Source organism: Macaca nemestrina, chromosome 8 (assembly GCF_043159975.1).
Source record: "Macaca nemestrina isolate mMacNem1 chromosome 8, mMacNem.hap1, whole genome shotgun sequence".
NCBI lineage: Eukaryota > Metazoa > Chordata > Mammalia > Primates > Cercopithecidae > Macaca > Macaca nemestrina.
In genome coordinates, this window is record NC_092132.1 from 21,505,121 (window position 1) to 21,527,305 (window position 22,185).

At 37.7% G+C, this 22,185-nt stretch overlaps 1 protein-coding gene across 3 annotated transcripts in view; it reads right to left on the bottom strand.

Moving 5' to 3' along the window:
* Window positions 1-734: 734 nt before the first annotated feature.
* LOC105468486 (family with sequence similarity 91 member A1) overlaps window positions 735-22,185 on the bottom strand; it is a 48,253-nt gene continuing 26,802 nt past the window's right edge. For all 3 annotated transcript variants that reach the window (XM_011718686.3, XM_071067850.1, XM_071067851.1), the window contains 9 exons: window positions 17,183-17,331; window positions 15,766-15,900; window positions 15,535-15,648; window positions 10,159-10,231; window positions 9,269-9,418; window positions 7,131-7,235; window positions 6,484-6,607; window positions 4,851-4,920; window positions 735-2,705 (listed from right to left, as the gene is read on the bottom strand). In XM_011718686.3, coding sequence (XP_011716988.2) covers window positions 2,520-2,705; window positions 4,851-4,920; window positions 6,484-6,607; window positions 7,131-7,235; window positions 9,269-9,418; window positions 10,159-10,231; window positions 15,535-15,648; window positions 15,766-15,900; window positions 17,183-17,331 — 1,106 coding nt within the window. In that variant the 3' untranslated portion in view covers window positions 735-2,519. The remainder of the gene's footprint in view (window positions 2,706-4,850; window positions 4,921-6,483; window positions 6,608-7,130; window positions 7,236-9,268; window positions 9,419-10,158; window positions 10,232-15,534; window positions 15,649-15,765; window positions 15,901-17,182; window positions 17,332-22,185) is intronic.

Below are 22,185 nucleotides of genomic sequence, written 5' to 3' on the forward strand. Positions count from 1 at the left end.
CCAGCACTTTGGGAGGCCGAGGCGGGCGGATCACAAGGTCAGGAGATCGAGACCACGGTGAAACCCCGTCTCTACTAAAAATACAAAAAAAATTAGCCGGGCGCGGTTGTGGGCGCCTGTAGTCCCAGCTACTCGGGAGGCTGAGGCAGGAGAATGGCGTGAACCCGGGAGGCGGAGCTTGCAGTGAGCCGAGATCGCGCCACTGCACTCCAGCCTGGGCGACAGAGCGAGACTCCGTCTCAAAAAAAAAAAAAAAAAAAAAAAAAAAAGTCAAATGAAATTAACTATTTGCAAAATAATTGTATATAAATTTTTCATGAAATTTCTTTGGTAAATAACAAAATCTGCATTTTCAATTTACCTTTTTGTTGAAATGGATCAACACTTGTAAGATTTAAGAGATTACAGAAGTTAATGTGTAAGTAAAACACAGCCAAATTCACAAAGCAAAGCGCAAACTTCAGTTTTTCACATTTTGCTAAAAGCTCTAAAAATGTACTCTCCCTCCTTAAGAGTACGAGAGGTCTTCAGCTCGGAATCAGATGACTGCTCTTGCCTCATTCAACACAAGAAACCAGAGGGGACCCCATGGTTTTTCAGTACTTTCCCTAAAATTCATGATCACTATTAGGTTCTATTTCTTCCTCCTTTATCTCTCAAAGGAAATATAGCAGCAAAACACTCCCATATTTTAAGCTTTAAATTCACAAACAACTGGGTTCACTGCCAACAACTACAAATGTTCAATTGTTTATTAGTGTACATGTCATTACAGTTGGTTTAGATGGTTAATATAGGAATAAATAAAATAACTACAGTTCATTCAAACAAAGGAAATTAAAATGAGATTAAAGAGCCCTGATCAAAAAAAAAAAAAAAATACTTACAACTTTCAGCTGAAAAACTGTAAAAGTTACATACATACATACCTAATGGCACTAGGAATGTACAATATCAATTATTGGAAAAATAAGTGAGTGACTCAGAGTCATAAGAAATTATTTAATATTAGTATTTTTTCTTTTATAGACAAACATAACATACACATGGTTTCTACCTTCTATAAGACAAAGTAGAAAAACCGTTACTGCATTTACCTCAAACACAGCACTGACTGTGCCACAGATAACATGGTCCAAAATATTCAATTCTATAGATAGGCCATGGTATTGAATGCATGGTTAAGTTTTAGGAAAGGCATATATTTCCAGAAGTAAGTATGTTAAATACACAAATATCTATAAATAACAAAAAGTTATCAGCAAAAATGTTTAGCTTATAACATTCCCAAACTTCCTAACATTTTAAGTGTTTTAGATATATGTTGTCTGACCAGTTCGTTTGGTTACAGTTTTAAACTAGCAAACCATTACCCTATAAGAGGAGCTAAACTAATCTATAACACTGCACAAACTTCCCAAGGAAGGTTAACTTGAAAAGTCTAAAAAGTGATTCCAATTATTCTAACTAACATTTGAGATGCTAAAAGAATCAATGACTCAAGAAACACTTTGAAATAATTCCATTTTTCTTTATCATTTTCTAAAAAAGTACTCACATAAATTTAAGATCCAGATTGCTTAAGAGTATGTCTTCAAAGTAGGTTTATCACTAAAGCATTCTGATCCAAAGACATAGTCTTAATGCTTCCAATATGTCATTCTAACCTAAAATCACAATCCTTGGTTTGAAAACATCGAAGCTAAGAAACGAAAAAATAAATCAGGGTGAAAATGTGCAGCAGCTCTAGCTACAAGAGTGGAAAATAAACTCTATTTTTTCCATAAAGACTCTATGAAAATATAAAGCCCAAAGTCAGTGACAACAGAAGCCCACATATAAATGGTGTTTAAAAATAGAAAGTTTTCTAAAGCGTCTCATGAGATGTCAATGAATAGTCATAATCTGAGTTAAGACCTTAAAAATCAAGGTGAAGTTATACATAACTATGCTGATTTACATACCTTCTACAATGTCCAACTGACATACATAATTTACAGACACCCACAGGAATTCATAATGCCCTATCATATCATCTCTCAATACTGGATGTTTGTTTTATAGTTTTACTACTTTAAGTACTAAGAAGCCTTTTCAGAGGAAGAGTTCCATCTCTTCCCTTGATCCCCCAAAGTATAGGTAACAAAATATAAAATTAAACAAGATTTATGTTTGATAAACTAACATATAAAATTACCATTGCAATTTTCATAGTGACTGCTTATAAACATAACAGTCATCATAAAGCCTATAAAGAATATACTTAGTTTTATAAAAGAAATGCAGATTGTCTCAAGGTAAAAAACATAGTGCTGGCTGCTAAAAAGCACTTTGTTGCAATAAGATGTGCAATAATGAGCAAAACTTCAGAAAACATGAATATGTCCCCCAAACTTTTTAATATTAGTTAAGCAAGAATTGCACTGCAGCAGCAGGATGCTTTTTAGTGGCTGACACTATAAAGCTAACGTTAGAAAGAAAAAAGGCAGAAAGTGTGAGCAACAAATGGTGTAACCAAATTATTGCAAATGGAGATTAGCAATAAGAAGTGAGGAAGGTGACCGTCCACTCCATTCTGATAAGACACCATCTTTAAATATTAAGTTTTTCGCAGGAAGTGGAACACCCATGTCAGCATACGATGACTGTGAAAGCAAACTTGAAAAACCGGGCTCTGTGTGAATATCCAGTGTTGAAGCACCTTCCTAAAAGATCAAGAAACAAGAGAAATGATATTTAATACTTTACCAAAACCACTTAACTCATGAGAGAGACCTTGATTACCTGAGAAGTGTTAATGGATTGCAAAGCAGTCCAGGAGATGCAAAGATCTACACTGTGAGCCCAAAGCAATCAATGATGGGTATGAATATGTGCAAAAATGACTACCAAAGTAAAACTGTAAGTCTTTTTAAATAGAAATAAGAGGCTATGAGACTGTGGAAAAAGCAAAAGTTCATTTTTAGAAGACCTGACCTACCCCAAAGTATTACCTAACAGGAGAAAAATCTTTAAAAAAAAAAAAAAAACTTACAAAGGCCAGGTGCAGTGGCTTGTGCGCCGGTAATCCCAGCACTTTGGGAGGCTGAGGCGGGTGAATCACTTGAGGTCAGGAGTTCAAGACCAGCCTGGCCAACATAGTGAACCCCTTCCTACTAAAAATACAAAAAAAATAGCTGGGCGTGGTGGCAGATGCCTGTGATACCAGTTACTCGAGAGGCTGAGGCAGGAGAATGGCTTGAACCCAGGAAGCAAAGGTTGCAGTGAGCCGAGATCGTGCCACTGCACTCTAGCCTGGGCAACACTGTCAGACTTCATCTCGGGGAAAAAATAAAACAAACAAAAAAACCTTACAAGACACTAAGTACCAGAATAATCCATCTACTCCACGCTTCTCAGATTCATATACTCTGCACAGATCTCTCCCTAGGACTCCAGGCTCAAACATCCACCTATCTGACATTTCGTTTCAGATGCTTCCCCATGCACTCTATACTTAGCATGCCCATCATTGAACTCTCAAATTTTCCCTCACCTCTTCCTCCCCAGTCTTCTCTATTCACATACCCAGCTAATCAAGAAACACAAGAATCATTCATGATCCCTCCCCTTCCTTCCCTTCACAGCCCTCATCTTTTCCTCACATCTAATTCATCATCAAGTTTTATCAACCTATCTCCAAAACATATCCAAATTAGTTTACTTTATTAATTCACTATGGCCAAGGCCTTCACTGCCACAACAGACAGCCCAGTATTGACAGAATTTTGAAATTTTTCAATTTATTGCATCCTTATAAAATTTCCATTTTTGCCTATTTTTATAAAATAGTCCATCAGAAATAACATCTCTCCCCTGTTTAAAAGTCTTCAATCACTTCTCTTTGCACTCAGTGTAAAATACAAGTTCTCTAACATATGCCAGAAGGCCCTGCACACCGTGCCCTGGCCCTCTTCTTCAACTTCACCTCTTGCTTCTACCCCTCTTTCATGAGGTTTCTGCCACACTGGCCTTCATTTGTTTCATTGTTCACTGGACATTTCCCAGACACAGGACATACAGACCTAAGTTTCTGCCGGAATATTCTTTTCCAACTTTTTGCATTCAGCTTATATATTATCCTGCACCTACTGAAATTAGTTCTACCTGCAGATTTCATCTTAGTTGGCTCCTTCAAAGTACTTATTAAAATCTTTTAGAACTTACGTATCTTAATATTTATCTGATTACTATCTTCCACAACACTCTAAGTTCCATTAGTATTTTACACATCACTGTTTCCACAGCACTCAGCAAAGAGTCTGGCATAGGTCAGGGTCAAGCATTTAGCAACTGAATGAATGAAGTAAAACTCCAAAATATTGACTATATAATGTTGAATTAGATATTCTGAATAGAAACATTCTATTCTAAAAATTTACCTATAAATCAAATCTAGAATATTCTTTCTTTCCTTGGGGACGGGGGGAAGACAAAAAGTCCAGAGCACTGGCCTTTGCTGCCACAACAGACAGCCCATCCTGGCAGCGGAGAATCGTTTTAGTTATTGGGAAGTGCACTATAACCAAAAACTGGCACCTAGCACAGTACACGGCCCATAACAGACACTCAACACATTTCTGTTGAATAAAGCACCAGCACAGAACAAAGAGATCAAGCTTTGGTCTCCAAAGACCTGGCCAGTGAAATGTGCAAGTAGATTAACTTCTTGAATCTCAATGTCTTCATTTGTACAATAAAATTAATGTTTATTTCATATCTTGCTGCTGTGGTGATCAAAAACAAACAGAAGTGTTGTGCATACTTAAAGCTCTGTACAAGTACCATTTGGACTTTTTGGTTTTTGTTACCTGGAATGAGTGAACAAAGTTAAGGACTTGCAGAGAGAGTTTTCTACTGGAATGTAAGAGGTTTTGAAGGCTGGAAAAAAAAAGACAAGAAAAAGTTTAAACATAAAGGCAAGAATGAGTTTCTCATAAGAGTTCAATTTTTAGCAATTTAAATGCATCTATACATCGGGGCCAATCACAAAACATTTTAAAAAACAATTTCAATGTTTCTTATCAATGAAATTTTTGCTTGTTTTAACAATAGGGAGTAGTCATGCATCAAAAGTCCATTTTGAGCCGGGCACAGTGGCTCACGCCTTTAATCCCAGCACTCTGGGAGGTCGAGGTGGGTGAATCACGAGGTCAGGAGTTCAAGACCAGCCTGACCAACATGGTGAAACCCCGTCTCTACTAAAAAAAATATAAAAATTAGCCGGGTGTGGGGGTGCACACCTGTAATCCCAGCTACTCAGGAGGCTGAGGCAGCAGAATCGCTTGAACCTGGGAGGCGGAGGTTGCAGTGAGCCGAGATTGCACCACTGCGCTCCAGCCTGGGTGACAGCGAGACTCCGACTCAAAAAAAAAAAAGTCCATTTGAAATAAAATATATAATGCAACTAAAATCAAAGTTATCGTTTCAAAAAAATTCAACTATTAGTAAACCTAACTACTAAATGAAAGAAAACTTTTCAAATGAAGACTTAGGCACTCTGAGGAATGACAACTACGACATAACCTTCAAACAACCAAAGTAATTGCAAAAGACAACCTGATAACAGATTAAACACATACCAACCCACCTTTTTTCAAATATGTAAGTCAGTAAAAATTATAGTGGTAATCTTTAAAGTTCTATAGTACTTCCATTTTTTATTTATGTATATTATTTTGTTTTCAGAGAATAGATGTTGAAATTGTCAACTGAGTATTCTTCATTTTCTGGTAAAAGCTACATTACGCCACCTAAATGAATTATTGTCCAACTTCATTTTCTGAAATAAGTCAAGAAGATCTTGACTTGTGGATTTCACCTCTCCAAGCCACCTATCGTGACAATTAGATTCAATTATATTCTTTCCTGCTAACCCAGTTTGCCTCAGAACTTTTACAACATTGCCTCTTAGCAGCTACTCACAACGGACCTGTGCTGGCATGTAAGATAAAACCTACATGTCATCTTTAAGGAAGAATACATATTCATTTTAGAAAATGTAGAAAGTGAAGCAAATTTTGTAAAGTCACCATAATTCCACCACAAAAACCAATCACTATGAACAGAATAGAACATGAGTGTGTGTGTGTCAGGAGTGAGACAAATGCAGAGACATTTTCTGCAGACATACATTTTTTAAAACCTAGGTTCATACTCCATATTGGCATGCCCATTCCAGCACACCCTCACCTCACCTAGATTACTAAAGAAATATAATCAAAACATGTGCCCAAAATGTTTGCCTGTGACTAATTTCTGATCTAGTGAAATTTACTTTTGAAAAATACAGCAAAACCCTTAAACTAGCGATCTCTATTCAATCAACAAATATATACAGAACAATTACTGTGTTCATGTGTGGAATAAAAGAAAGATATAGTAACTATTCCCTGACAACTTAAAAATCGATATGAAAATATGACAGTGAATATAAACCCTCACCTCTCTTTTCTGCAAAGGCCATGTGTAGCAATTTTCCTACAAACTTTCTGGTTTAATTCAGAACTGAACAGTGGAATTCCAAAGCACAGCTCAAGAGGAACCCAATCTGCTTCTGTTGTGGCACCTAAGAAAGGATACATAAATTTACTTTATCATATATATCTACTTATATATATTATATATAACTGACAAGGGTTTCTTAACCTGAGGTTCATAGATTACTCCTGTGCCACTGATATCCACCAGTGGGCTTGACAGGGGAGGAAGAAATTGGAGGGGGCCAGTTAATCTCTAAACAGGACAGGCATATTTTGGGTATAAACGTGTCTGAGAAGGTACACAGCTTTCATCCAATGTTCAAAGTAGTCATTTGCCCAAAAAAAGAGTATTGCAAGACATCTGTAAGATGAGAGAATGAATCAAAACATTTACCACAGGAATAAGGTTATTAATAAGTTATTTTCAAGTCATAATTTTATAATACTTGAATTATTTTTCTAAGGATGTAAAAAGGCTTCCTAGAAAACTCTTATTTAAAAGTCTATTATGAATAATAAGAACAGACAAATGGCATGCAAATATCTTAACATAAAAGTTAAACCTCAGAAATTAGTCTAATAAAATTGCAAAAAGTTTTAGCACCATACCAGAGGTTTGCTTTGTTGTTGACTCTATAGTTGCTTCCTCAATGACCATTTCAAATGACTCTGTACTCCCATTTACATCTGAGCCAGAAGCCAAATCAGGTTCTCCTTATAATTAAAGTACACACACACTATTAGGATTCTAGCAGTTAGCAGAAGCTGCCAATAAATCAGTCCTAACATGGAAAAGACTTCAGACAATAGTAATGATGACAGAAAGAAAATGCATAATCCTTGGCTTAAAGAAGTGGTTTTAAACAGGGGAGCAATTTTGATCCCCAAGGGACACGAATGAAGACACGGATGCTATTCAATGAACACTAAACATCTGACCATATACAGGACAATCCTCCACAAAAAATTATCCAGCTCAAACTGCACATAGTGCTGAGGTTGAGAAACCCCAGCCTAAAGAAACCAAATTCAAAAGAAGGACACAAGTTACTGAAGCCATTTGCACCCCTGTGGAAATACACAGCCTGATTATGTTATTACTCTTCAAAGTTCTTTTCTGACTCATTATCTTTAGCACAGAAGATTCTCCAAGACCCCTCAGACCTTACCTATTTCTCTACTCTGATCTTCTACTACTGTCCAACAAATTCTTTCTTTTGGCCACAATGAACTACTGTTTCCTAATTCCCTCTGCCTGAAAGGCTGCCATCCTCTAAAAACACATTATCTTTTGTCTACCTAACTCTTCAATTTTCAAAACTCAAACTTCACCTTCTCTAAGAGGCCTCCTCTGTGCTGTGTTAGCGCTTTATGCAGACCCCATCACAGTCAATAACACCACACTGTATACTGACTGACTCATGCATCTCCTCTCCAGGGTTTTAATCCTTGGAACAACATTGTCTTTTGTATTTCTTTTTTTGTGTGTGTTTGTAGAGGCAGGGTCTTGCTATATTGCTCGGGCTGGTCTCAAACTCCCAGACTCAAGCAATACTCCTGCTTTGGCCCTCCCAGAGGACTGGGATTACAGGCGTGAGCCTGTACCTGGCCGTACCTGGCCTGGTCTTATTAAATTGCTCCAGCACCTAAGCAGGTATTCCATAAATGTTTGTGGAATGAATGACATAAAAAAGGACAGCTGTAGTAGACATACTTTGAAATGACTGCTTAATTAATAGCCCTCTTCTCTAGAAAATGCCCCTATAATATTTGGCAGTCAACTATTTGGCCAAAGACAATGAGATAGGGGTAAGTACCTATCTCGATGGGAGCCAATCCAATCTACTGGATGGCAAGTAATCCATCACATTTCCTCAGAATTTCAAACTAAGAAGCTCATGAAATACTATCAATCAATGGGAGATAATGAAAGATCTCCCAAAGTCAATGGACAAGAACTGGCACCATGGCAACCCAAACCACATATATGCCAATATTATGCCAGAGCAGAAACAACCAGTAAGCATGAGAAGGTGACTTGAAAATGGATTTTCAAATTAAAAAAAAAAAAAAAAGTAAGTGGAATCTAAGAAAAATTAGCTATTGTCAATATGTAGGACAGATTGGAGATAGAAAGGAGAGGCCAGAAAGGCTAAGCAGGGAACGGTTGCAACAGCAAACGTTTAAGGTTTAAACTTCAAGACCCAGACAAGAAGAGCAGTCACAGAGAATTTAAAATGAAGAGAAAGGGGAAGAAATGGACATGACAGACTTATCTAAAGCCTAATCCACAGAACCTGGAAACTAACTGAACATAGTGGAAAAAAGGAAAGAATGAGACAAAGGTAAGATTTTAGACCTAGATAATTAAGACAATGGTGCCTTTTGACAGAAAAAGTTGAAAGGGAAAAACTATTAAGTCAATTTTGGAAACATTTGTATAAAGAGACTAGAGTTTTGAAACCATCACCCTATAAAGCTAACTTAATGCAAAGCCTTATAAACACAGATATGACAGTAAAGCGCCCAAAAACCCCAAACCATTCTGTACCCCAATCCTATTTTCTTCATTTGAACAACTGATATTTGTCCAAATGATGTTCTAAAATATTTCCTCATGCTTCAGTGAAAGAATATTGAGTATTCAATAACTCAGCATCCCCACAAAGGTCTGCAGCTTTTCATATAACACTGGGTTAAACTCAAAACCAATTATCTTAATTCAAAGAATCCAACTATTGGCTAACCTCTCTCATCAGAAGCATCACTGAGTTTTCTATTTGCAAGTTGGCTGGAAGCATTCAACATGGTGACATATCCACAGAGATGCTGTAAGTCCACTCTGTTCCTTAGTATCTGCAATGCTTTATGAACACCCATATTGACATGAGTGAACTCTACGAACAGAATGGACATCACATTAGTGAACAGTTTCTAATAACACAACGCCAACAGCTTAAACATACTTTATTAAACAACTCTTAGAACTACTTTTACACTTTAATACATCATAATTGATTCCAATAAAGAAGTATATAAAGTTGTTATTCTTACTGAAACTAAAGCTAACAATGTACTTGAAATCACATGCCTAAATTATTTATATCTTAACTCAAGTTCTCATAAATATGTGAACTTACAAAAAAGAAAAATGCTCTATATTCAAATATAAAGAAACCTCTTTTGTATAATTCACACAATAATCCCCCATGGCAAAGGATCTACTAAGCAGTTTTTGAGATTTTATACATTTTCAGATCCTGTTGTCACTATCTGCATCTCCAGGTAAACAATTTTTTTTTCCCTTAGACTTTATGAAGTATTAGCCAGTTGTGTGAATGATAAAAAAGGAGAAATAGAGAAAAGTCTTCCGTCTAGGCAGATACCTACTTACTCTCTTTATTCCCAAGACAGACTAGTAGTCTTTCAAAAATCCTAAATGGGTCTTATTCTAACAGTTCTTTGTGGATGGCAAAGCACACGACAAAAAACTACCTTTTGCCAACACTCTTTAATAGCAAAGAACCTAGAACCTAAAAATTTTAAGATTTCCTGCCATGTTTTCCACCAAACTGTTGACATGAGTAATAATTTAAAAAAAAAAAAAAAAAGTCAATAGATACAATTCAAAAGGTACCTCCTTGTAGTTCTGTTTCATCAAATGGAAATGGGACATGGACAGTTTCTCCTATCCCATGCAAACCATGCCCCTAAACATAAACAAAAGTTAAAAGGTATACAAGAAACCTTCACTTCCAATCACTGATATTCAAAAGTAGATAAGATTGTGTCGCATAATAGTATATTCCATATTAATAACTCATCAAAATTCTTTCAACAATTTTCTATTTTTCTACAGCAAGCAGTGATAACCTTACGTGTGTAATAACCTATAAGGCAATGTTTCTCAAATTGAATGTATAGGCCAATGCAAAAAAAGGAGGCTAATTTAACAGGTAAATCAGGTGTTAGCCAAGTGAAGAGTGAATGAGGTCAAGTTTATTCACACAAAGGTTAGCTAGAGTTCTGAGAAGGAAAAGTGGCAGAAGAATCCCCATAATCACATAGCATACCACAGGTTAAGAGTGCAAAACTCAAAAACCTGCCCTGAAATAAAATATATTCAGAATTACTTGCTATAATATTATAATTACATATAATTGGAAACAACCAAAATGTCCACCAACAGGGGACTGGTTAATTAAATTAGGAGACATAACTTCAGTGGAGGTGCATAAATGAAAGAAAGCTATGACCTGCAATGGAAAGATCTCCAGTTGCTAAATGGAAAGGTAAGGAGCATATCTGTGTGCAGATACTTGCATATGCATAAAGACACTCTGGAAGGATACAGGAGAAATGAACAGATGAAATTATCTGATTTGGAAGAGAGATGGGGAGTGGAAACTTGGTAGACAGGGTTAGCAGGGGAGTAATACTTTTCTCTCTATACGCTTTTTTTTGTTTGTTTGTTTTTTTAAGACAGAGTCTTGCTCTGCTACCCAGGCTGGAGCGCAATGGCACAATTTTGGCTCACTGCAACCTCCACCCACCAGGTTCAAGCAATTATCCTGCCTCGGCCTCCTGAGTAGCTAAGATTACAGGCACCCGCCACCACACCCAGCTAACTTTTTTTTTGTATTTTTAGTAGAGACTGGGTTTGTCCATGTTGACCAGGCTGATATCAAACTCCTGACTTCAAGTGATCCACCTGCCTCAGCCTCCCAAAGTACTGGGATTACAGGTGTGAGCCACTGCACCTGGGCTCTATACCTTTAATAATATTTTATTTTTGAATCATGTGAATGTACTATTAGTTCAAAAATTAAATTTAAAAAATCTGAGTCTACCCACTTCACTCTCATGTTGCAAATGGTAATTCAGTTTCATGTACCACGTTCAATTAATATTGTTCATTTGAGTTTTGTTTTAAAGCTTTGCTTATATTTAATTCCAAAATTTGATTTGAATTTGTAGTTGTATAATAACAACAAGCATGAAGAATTTAACTTAATGTCTACATGTATTTAGAACTGTTATAATAGAAATATAATACTGAGGATCTGTAAATTTTTCCCTTTAAGAGAGACCCATACATTATTCAACTTCAAGAAACCCTGATATATCCGAAGGAAAGCATACTCTTTCCGTTGTTTCATATAACAATTTAAATATATTTCTCAGAGCTCTCTTTTGATTCCCTAAACCAGATGGCTGCAATAAATTATGGTTTTAACTAAAAATCTTAATTTGTAACACGTTTAAAATTCCAATAAGGTAAATTTATTTCCATCAAATTTAATTAAAAAGGCATTTTTCTCTAGCAAAAGCAAAACTCCTTAATAAACACTTTAAAAACAGTACTATCAGCCTGGTGTGGTGGCTCACACCTGTAAGCCCAGCACTTTTGGAGGTCAAGGCAGGTGGATCACTTGAGCCCAGTAGCTCGAGACCAGCCTGGGCAACATGGTGAAACCCTGTCTCTATAAAAAATTAGCCAGGCATGGTGGCGTGAGATTGCAGTCCCGGCTACTATAGAGGCTAAGGCAGGAGGATCTCTTGAGCCTGGGGAAGTCAAGGCTGCAGTGAGCTGTGATCATGCCACTGACTTCAGCCTAGGTGACAAAGTGAGACCGTGTCTCAAAAAAATAAAAACAGGCACTGTCTGCTGATTTGGTTGTTTTTCTATCCATATTTTGCATTAGCCCTCACCCAAAAAAAAAAAAAAAAAAAAAAAACCTAATTTAGCTTGACCTACAGAGTACCACCTACAGAAATGACTGTGGCAACCACCACTCTCATTTTACTTTATTCAAAAAAAGATTTGTTACTATAAATTAAGACAGGGTTTCACTATGTTAACCAAGTTAGTCTCCAACTTTTGGACTCAAGCAATTCACCTCAGCCTTCTGAAGTGCTGGAATTACAGGTGTGAGCCACTGCACCCAGCCACTCTTCATTTTAAAGGTAAGGAAAACTGAAGCTCATAGAATCACCCATTGTTCCTTCACTCTACTTCTACTGCCACTACCAACACAGTAACATTTTCTGAGATCTTCCCATGTGCTAAACACAGTGCTCAAGTCATTCTTTTCAAAAATCTTAAAAAGATAGGAACTTTATCTCCAGTTTATAGGTAAAGACACAAAAGGTATTTAACTTGCCCAAGATTACTAGCAAATGATGGAACCAAGATCTGAGTTTAGGCAGTCTGACTGAAGTCCATGTCTAGCCCATTCTATGATGCTATCTCCCGTGACTACCCCATACTACATATTTTCCCTGGCTAATTTCATCCTCTCATGGTTTCAACTACCATCTCCCAGCTGATGCTGACACACTTAATCACTCTTGTCTAACCTCTCATCTGAATTTCAGAATATTTCCAGTTACCACAGGCACCACATAAACACAATGCATCAACTGCCCCATAAATGTGCTCCTCCTCCTGTGTTCCCTAGAGTAGTGGTATCACCACCTCCCGCGATATCACCTCCTCCCGTGTTCCCTAGAGTAGTGGTATCACCACCTCCCGCGTTTGTTAGAGTAGTGGCATCACCATCCTTCTACCTTCATAAGCCAAATACCTCAGAATCTTTCTTCCCTCTTCCCATCTCTTTCTCAGATATCTGATCAATTCTATTAATTGTGTATTTGTAGTAGTTCTTAAATCCGTTTTTCCTTTCAATTCTTATTACCATGTCCTTGATCCAGGCTATCTTTATCTCTTATCTAAACTACTACACACAGTCCTAACTGGTCTTCTTGTTGCAGGTGTCTCCCCACTCCCTTCCATTCTCAATATCATCCCAAGGTTGATTCCTAAAACACATTTGACCACGTTAATCCCAGTTACCCCCCTGTAATTGCTACCATGAATCTACAGGTCAACGTCTCAGCTCCACAGCAGAACACTCAAGGCACGTGGCACTGCAGGGCCCACCTACTTCTTCAGACTCATCTCTGACCACGACTCCCTCACACTCCAGCTCACCGCTCAAAAACACCGAACAGCTATTGGCCCTGGCATGCTATGTCACTTCATATTCTTATTTATTTATTCCACAAACACTAACTGGACAACTACTATGACCTGAGCACTGTGCTGGGCACTAGAAAAATAGCAGCAAATTAAAAAAAAAAAAAAAATTCCTTGCCCAGAGATTTAATCATCCTGACCCCTCCTTTTGTATTCAGCCTGGGTCTCACTTTTTCTAAGGAACCTCTCCTAAGCCCTTCTCCTTGCCCTAAGGCTGGACTGGATACTTCTTTTTAAGTCTTCCACTATATGTAATTCTATTCGATAAACTGAAACTGAGTGCTTATGCGCCTTTTCCCACCATCCTTAAATTCCTTGAAGATGGTGGGTCTTGTCTTATTTGCATATTCACATTAATTAGCACAAAATAAGCACATTCAATTGTTAAGATGGATGAACTGACAACATCTTTACAGAGAACCTATTATGTGCCAGAAAAGTGTGCTACACATTTGATACGTACATTTTCATTTCATTCTCTCAATTCTATGAACATAAACTGCCTACCTTACCATTAGCGGCTATTATTATAAGTGTTTGTTATTATACAATAGATATTGGCATCTCCATGTTATAGGTGGGAAATAAAGTGTAAGGTTTATCACAAAAATGCCACACAGCCCAATAAGCACACACAGAGGCTCAACATCAGTAGCCACAGGGAAAATGTAAATCAAAACTATAATGAGATACCACTCTACACCCCCTAGGGTGGTTATCATCCAAAAGCCACATAATATCAAGTGTCTGTGGGAATGTAAAATGATGCAGCCACTTTGCAAGACAGTCTGGCAGTTCCTTAAATGTTTAAACATAGAATTACCATATGACCCAGTAATTCCATCCCTATATATATATAGCCAAGAGAAATGAAAACGTATGTCCACAGAAAAACTTGTACACAAATGTTTATGACAGCATTCTTCATAATGGCCAAAAGGTGAAAACAACCCACATGTCCACCAACTGATGGAGGAATAAACAAAACGTGGCATATCCATACAATGGAACATTATTTGGCCATAAAAAGGAATGAAGTATTGATACAACAACATGATGAACCTTGAAAACATTATATTAAATGAAGGAAGCCAGTCACAAAAGACCACGTTATATATAATTCCATGCATATAAATGCCCAGATTAGGAAAATCTGTAGAGACAACAAGTAGATTAATGTTGTTTAAGACTAGGGGGAAGGAGGGGAGTAGCGGGGAGAAAATAGAAGAGTGATCACGAAAGGATGCAGGGTTTCTTTTTAAGGTAATGAAATGTGCTAAAATTGAGTGTGGTGATGGCTGTACATATCTGTGAACACACTAAAACCCACTAAATGCACAATTTAAATTGGTGAGTTGTACAGTATGTGAATTATATACTCAATACAGTAGTCTCCTTTTATCTGAGGTTTTGCTTTCCATGGTTTTAGTTATTATCTGTGGTCAACCAAGGTCTGAAAAATAGCTGAGTATAGTATAACAAGATATTTTGAGAGAGACCACATTCATATAACTTGTATTACAGTATGCTATTTTCTTATTAGTAATTGTTAATCTCTTACTGTGTCTGATTTATAAATGAAACTTTATCATATGTATGTATAGGAAAACGCATACTATATATAGGGTTACTATTGGTGGTTTCAGGCATCCCCTGGGGGTTCTGGAACATATCCCCCACAGATGGGGAAACTACTGTAAAGCTATTATTAAAAAAAAAAAAATTGTTGTCACGCAGCTAGCAGAAGGTAGGCTGCAATGCAAACCTGGGTCTAACCTTAAAGTTCATGTTATTTCTGCCACTCCCACACTGCCAAAGGGCCAGGACTAAAATCCACATCTCTGATTTTTTACATTCAACTTTATAAATTTCGAATGACTGATATTTTATTACAACTCAATATAGAAAGCTAGAAAAATCATCATCTTTACAATCAAAAGTCAAAATTGATTATTTCAAATAAGATAAATGTACCTGAATTAAAACTGCAGAATGTGTTAAAGCATCATTCAACATCGTGAGCACATTTGAGGTAGGAACTACTCCAGGATCATGACCCCAAGATGTTATTAGCAATCGATCATAACTCTATCGAAAAGAAATTAACAGGTAAAATGGCATTCAGAAATAAGGAAAATATTAAGAAGTTATCTAGTGTACTGCTCACACACACACAAAAAAACCATCCAAACCTCACACACATACCTGAAATATATCTGGCAGTTTTCGAAGTCTTGTACCTTTGGACAATAAAAGGGATGGTGGTCCTTGTCCAGTGATATGATAAATGTACAGTTTAAACCAGACAGAGCTGACTTCTGGGATAGCTGGTCCAATATGCTACAATCATAGAACAGTTAAGATAAAGTTATAATAAAGTGTTACATAAGTGACCGAGAACAGTCTTACAAACAGCAAATCCCTTCACATAAATGTTAACTGTAATTATCCTCATGAAAATAAACTTTAAATGTTTCATTAAAATAGTTTCAATTTTATACTGGAATTAAGAAATTATGTCTTGTCATTTCAATTAAGAGAATGGACTCTGGAGAAGACTGCCTAGTTTAGAATTTTGGTTTTATCCATCCAGCCATATCACCTTAAGAAGATTACTTAAGCTCTCTGTGCCTCATTTTGCTCAATCTATAAAATAGCAATAAAGAATCTACCTCAAGAGGATGTTGTAAGGTTGTTGAAAAAGCTTAAAATAGTACCTGGAATATAATAAACTTGATATTAAAGTGTTAGCTATTATTATCATTAATCACATACAATTTTCACAAAAGAAATCACCTACCCTTCCATCCATTTTACCATTTATTCGGCAGTTCATGGATTCCTACCATGTCTGGAGGTTGTGTTAAAGAATAAGAGGAGGTTGGGGGGTATGCACAAAGAATTATTTTAAAAAGGTTAGTTAGATGCAAATCTCTTGTTGAATATTAAAGACAAAACTGGTGTGAAGACAGGATCCTCACTGAGGCAGCTAGAACATAGGCAAATTAACTGTACAAGAATCCCTTCCTTTCTGCTACATCATTGAACCCTGCATTATCTAGGAAACCAGGTAAGATGTAGCACTGAAGAACAGCAACATAATCTCCACTCTGAAAATGGCACAGGCCACAACTTCCTTGTTAAGTATACAAATGAATGCAACTGATATATATATATTTTTTTCTTAAGTAAAAGTCCAGAAGGAATTTTCACATATAAATTATACAGTTAACCAGAGTTCTAGCTTTCAAGCACCATCTTTTCTTTTCAGCTTATTCAGTATCACAGCCCCACTTCGAAGACATTTAACTTTTCCTAATTAAATTTATCTGATCCCTCAGAATGATGCCAGCTTCCTTTTTGGAGCATCCTAAAACATTCTCTTTAAAATATTCTGTAAAGGAATAAATTTTAATCCAATGTGTCACAAGTCACTAGGTGATACATATATAAAATATACCAATTACACTCCACAAATTGAACATATCATCTTACAAAGGCATAAAATACAAAATTGCTTTCTATGATTCAGTGATTTTAATAGTTGGTATCTGCAGATAAAGAAAACAAAACTGACGGGACTCATGACACTACCAAGTGGATCCTCCAAGTAGGTCTTTACCTGAGGGGTGCAGCTGCTGACAGGCCGGATTTCATTGGTGAGGGGAGCCATGGAAACAAGCAGTGTGTAATTTTTGTTTAGAACTCTGCTGCAAGTTGCAGGGTCCAGACCAAGAAGGCTTTCACAGCGTAAGAGATCCAGAGGAAAACCTGAGTTATGATCAAGCACACACAGAGAATAAAAGACTGACAGTGTGAAACAAAAATATTGAAGATGCAATATTGATAACTGACTTAAGATTTTAAATTTTCTTTTTAAGGTAGAGTAACTCTATTAAGAAGCACCAAATTTCCTAGGAGACCACCAAGATACTTTAAGATGCAAAGCTAAAACGTTTTATTCTTTGGTCTAGACAGACAATCATCTACTTCAGGTTACTTTTTACTGCAACAAGATGTACTTGTTTTACCGTACTTCCTCTCTCCATCTGGAGCCACTCTACAACAGTGGCATACCACTGACCCTCGAACAGAGGAGTTACAGATGCTGACCCCTGGCACAGTCAAAAATCTGTATATAACTTCAGACCTCCCAATGACTTAACTACTAATAGCCTACTGCTGACTGGAAGCCTTACCAATAACATGAACAGTTGATTAATACATATTTTATATGTTATATGTACTATATGCTATATTCTTACAATAAAGCTAGAAAAAAATCATAAGGAAGAAAAAATATATTACTATTAAGTGGAAGTGGATCATCATAAAGGTCTTTATCCTCGTCTTCACAGGAAATAGGTTGAAGAGGAGGAAGAAGAGGAAGGGCTGGGCTTGTTGTCTCCGAGGTAACAGAGGCAGAAGAGCTGGAAGGGGAGGCAGGAGAGGCAGGCATGCTCGGCGTAACTTTACGGAAACACACTGTAAGTTCCCTCTAACTTTCTTGTTTCTTAACGTTATCTAAAAATGTCTCTATACAGTACCAATTCTTCTTCTGCCATCTGCTTTAGTTTCAGTGTCTGTATCATAGAAGAGTGCACAGAAGTCAAAAGCAGTCTTGAATAATCAGAACCCTGCCAGACGCTCTAATGTCGATTTGTTTTCTGGCACTGCTTTTTCTATGTCTTCCTCACTGTCTGGCACTCATTTGGAAGCACCCATCTCCATCAAGGTGTCTATCTATTAGCTCTTGAATTTCAAGACCCATATCTTTTTTTTTTTTTTTTTTTTTTTTTTTTGAGACGGAGTCTCTCTGACGCCAGGCTGGAGTGCAGTGGCACCATTTCAGCTCACTGCAACCTCTGTCTCCCAGGTTCAAGTGATTCTCCTGCCTCAGTCTCCCGAGTAGCTGGGACTACAGGTGCCACCACCACGCCCAGGTAATTTTTGTATTTTTAGTAAAGACAAGGTTTTACTATGTTGGCCAGGATGGTCTCTATCTCCTGACCTCATCATCTGCCCGCCTTGGCCTCCCAAAGTGTTGGGATTACAGGCATGAGCCACCACGCCCAGCCAAGACCGGTATCTTAAAACGCTTCGGGCTGGGCGCAGTGACTCATGCCTGTAATCCCAGCACTCTGGGAGGCCAAGGTGGGCGCATCATGAGGTCAGGAGATCGAGACCATCCTGGTCAACATGGTGAAACCCTGTCTCTACTAAAATACAAAAAATTAGCTGGGTGTGGTAGCACATACCCGTTGTCCCAGCTACTCGGGAGGCTGAGGCAGGGGAATCGGTTGACCCGGGAGGCAGAGGCCGCAATGAGCCGAGATTGTGCCACTGCACTCCAACCTGGATAACAGAGCGAGACTCCATCTCCAAAAAAAAATAAAAAAAGCCCTTCACTCCCCACCTTTTAGCCATATCCAAAATCTCTTTCATTATTTCCTAGATTAGCTCTGTTGTAAACCCTGTGAAGTCAGGTACAACATCTAGACAGTTTTCTCCAGCAGAAATTTATTATTTTAGGCTTGATGGCCTTCACAGCTTTTTCTAAAACAATGATGGCATCTTCAGGGGTGTAATTCTTCCAGACTTTCATGAGGTTCTATTAGAGTTCTCTTCCATAGTGCAGACAATCCTTTCTATAGAGTACTGTGGGTAAAGAGCCTTAAAGGTCACTATGACCCCCTGATTTAGAGGCTGAATCAGAGACTGTGTTTGGGGCAAGCAGATCACTTCAATGTCTTCAGTGTTGAACTCATGCGGGTTCTGCGTGGGTTCACCAGGACCACTGTCCAGTACCAAAAGAACTTTAAAGGCAGTCCCTTACTGGCAAGGTACTTCCTGACTTCAGGGACAAAAACATCAAAGGAACTAGTCCAGAAAAGGGGTTCTTATTGCCCAGGCCCTTCTGCTGTACAGCCAAAAGACTGGCAGCTGGCATTTATCTTTTCCCTTCAAGGCTCAGCAGCTTTATAGATAAGGGCAGTCCTGACCAGAAACCTGACTACATTTGCACAAAACAGTAGTAAGCCTGTCCCTTTCTGCCTTAAATCCTGGTGCTCATTTCTCTTCCTTATTAATAAATGTCCTTTATGCCATTTTTTTCCAGAACAGGACACTTTTGCATGCATTAAAGACCTCTTCAGGCAGATATCCCTTCTCCTCAATGATTTTCTTAATGGTATCTGTATTACTCCATTCTTGCATTGCTATAAAGAAATATCTCAGACTGGGTAATTTATGAAGAAAATAGGTTTAATTGGTTCATGGTTCTGCAGGCTATACAGGAAGCGGAATGGCCTCTGCTTCTGAGGAGGCCTTAGGAAGCTGACAATCATGGCAGAAGGTGAAAGGGAAGCAGGCACATCTTAACATGGCCGGAGCAGGAGGAAGAGAGAGATGGGGAACGTGCACACACTTTTAAACAACCAGATATCGTGAGAACTCACTATCGTGATGACAGCTTTGGTGGGCGGGGGGGAGGAGGAGGTGTTAAACCATGAGAAACTGCCCCCATGATCCAATAACCTCCCACCAAGCCCCACCTCCAACACTGGGGATTACAATTAGACATGAGATTTGGGTGGGGACACAGATCAAAACATACTAGCATCTGGGAACTCATCTGCTGCCTCTCGGTCAACAGAAATTTCTTCTCCTGCTATCTTAACAGTTTTTAAGCCAAACCTCTTAAAATTATTAAACCATCCTTTGCTAGCATTAAATTCCCCAGCTTAAGAGAATATTATCTTTCATTTGCTTTGTCATAATGACTTTGCTTTTTCTCAAATCATATTAGAGTCTATAGGTATGCCTTTCTTATAGCAATCCTGCACTGACATAAAAGCTGCATTTTCAATATGAGAAAAAGAAAGTATTTTGCAAAAAGTGCAATGTTTTCATGCCTGTTGGCATAGAGGTACAAACAGCTTCATAAATTTCCTTCTCTTATTTAACAGTCGTCTTTTACACTGATTTACCTATCCTGAAATGATGGGCAACTGCAGCTGCAGAGCTCAATCTGCAGTACATACCATGCAATTCAACTTTTTCTTGTAATGTTACGACTTTTCTCTGCTTCTTGGGAGAATTTCCAGCATCACTAGTGGCTCTCTGTATGGCTCCCCTAGTGTTATTCAAGGTTTATGGTACTGCACTAAATCAATGAAAAATATGAGAGAACCACGAGAGATCACTTTTAACTGTAATGGGCAATTTAACGTAAAGACACATTGCTCACCCAAAGATGATCAGTGTCACAGAGTATTTTAAGCAGGTACTCAAGTAGATACAATACTTGAGCTCATCACAAGAGCAACAAGAGATATCTACAAAATTATTACAGTAGTATAATATGTACTACAGGTAATTTTATGCAGTTATGGCTTAATACTATATGTTTCCATTTATTTACATTTCTCTCAACTGCAATGTCGCTGTGCAATCTGTAAATGTGTGCATTAAGTTCTGATATGTTTGAATGTTTTATAATGGATCTGTATGTATTTTATGGTAACAAATGACAAAATAGACTAGTATCTAGATGTATTTTATACATACACGATACATGTAACTTTTCCTTAACTTCTTCAACATCTGGTTTGCCTGCAAGTTTTTTCAAATCATCACAAATTTCCAAAAAATGTTCTAACACGTTTACTCATAAAAAGCAGCCCATAAGTGCATGTGTGCAATTCATAGCCATGTTGTTCACTTGTCAACTGTATTAGGAAAGCCTAAGTCCCAGGAGAAGCTATGTGCTTCTCTCCTCCAGTTTCCGATCTCTACAAAGAGAATCATGGCCAAGTCCTCATTTTAGTATAGGAGCAAGAGCTCCTCATTTGGAAATGTGTATCCTAGATTTCCGGTCCATAAAGCATGAACTCACTCAACATACAACAGATTTTCAGCATTCTTATTCTTAATCCTTTTGAAAAATACCAAATCCTATTGCTCTCTAAAAAGAGATATTTAACGTTAAAAGAAACTTCCGAAGATCAAGGTAGCTATCTCCTCCTTCAAGCAAGAATATATCTAAAAATATATATATATATGTGTGTGTATATATATATAATGGCCTCCTGAAAATGCCTAGAAGCAATGAGCACAACTAACACCAGTATCTTGGTCTCTAATAGCAATCCCCAGTAAAAGAAATTAGGCTTCTAGGAAAAATGGCTGATTCCAGGACTGAGGCAGAATAAACACACAATAAGATCTTATTGCTTGGCCAGAAAGTAAAGAATTGCTTAGGGGAGAAAACTGGAGGCATGTCATAAGGAGAAAGGAGACAGGAGCAAGCTTAAAGGAAATTCTCACGGCAAAATCTGAGAAAACTGGGGCACAAAAATAATTGAGAGGCAACAATGACTAATCACAGACTACTGAAAAAATAAGAATTCCTAAATTCATACAGAGAATACGAGAGAATGCCTGGTCACAACTGTTAAATACGGCAGAAGTGCTAAAGTGGGGGAAAAATGACCAATCTCCAACCATCAAAATACAGAATGGTTCAGGCAAGAACCACCAATGGATTCTAAATCTAGGAGGAAACACTGATGAGGAGTGGGATATCTGCATGGCCTCAAAGTATCTCCCCACAGATTGCTTATC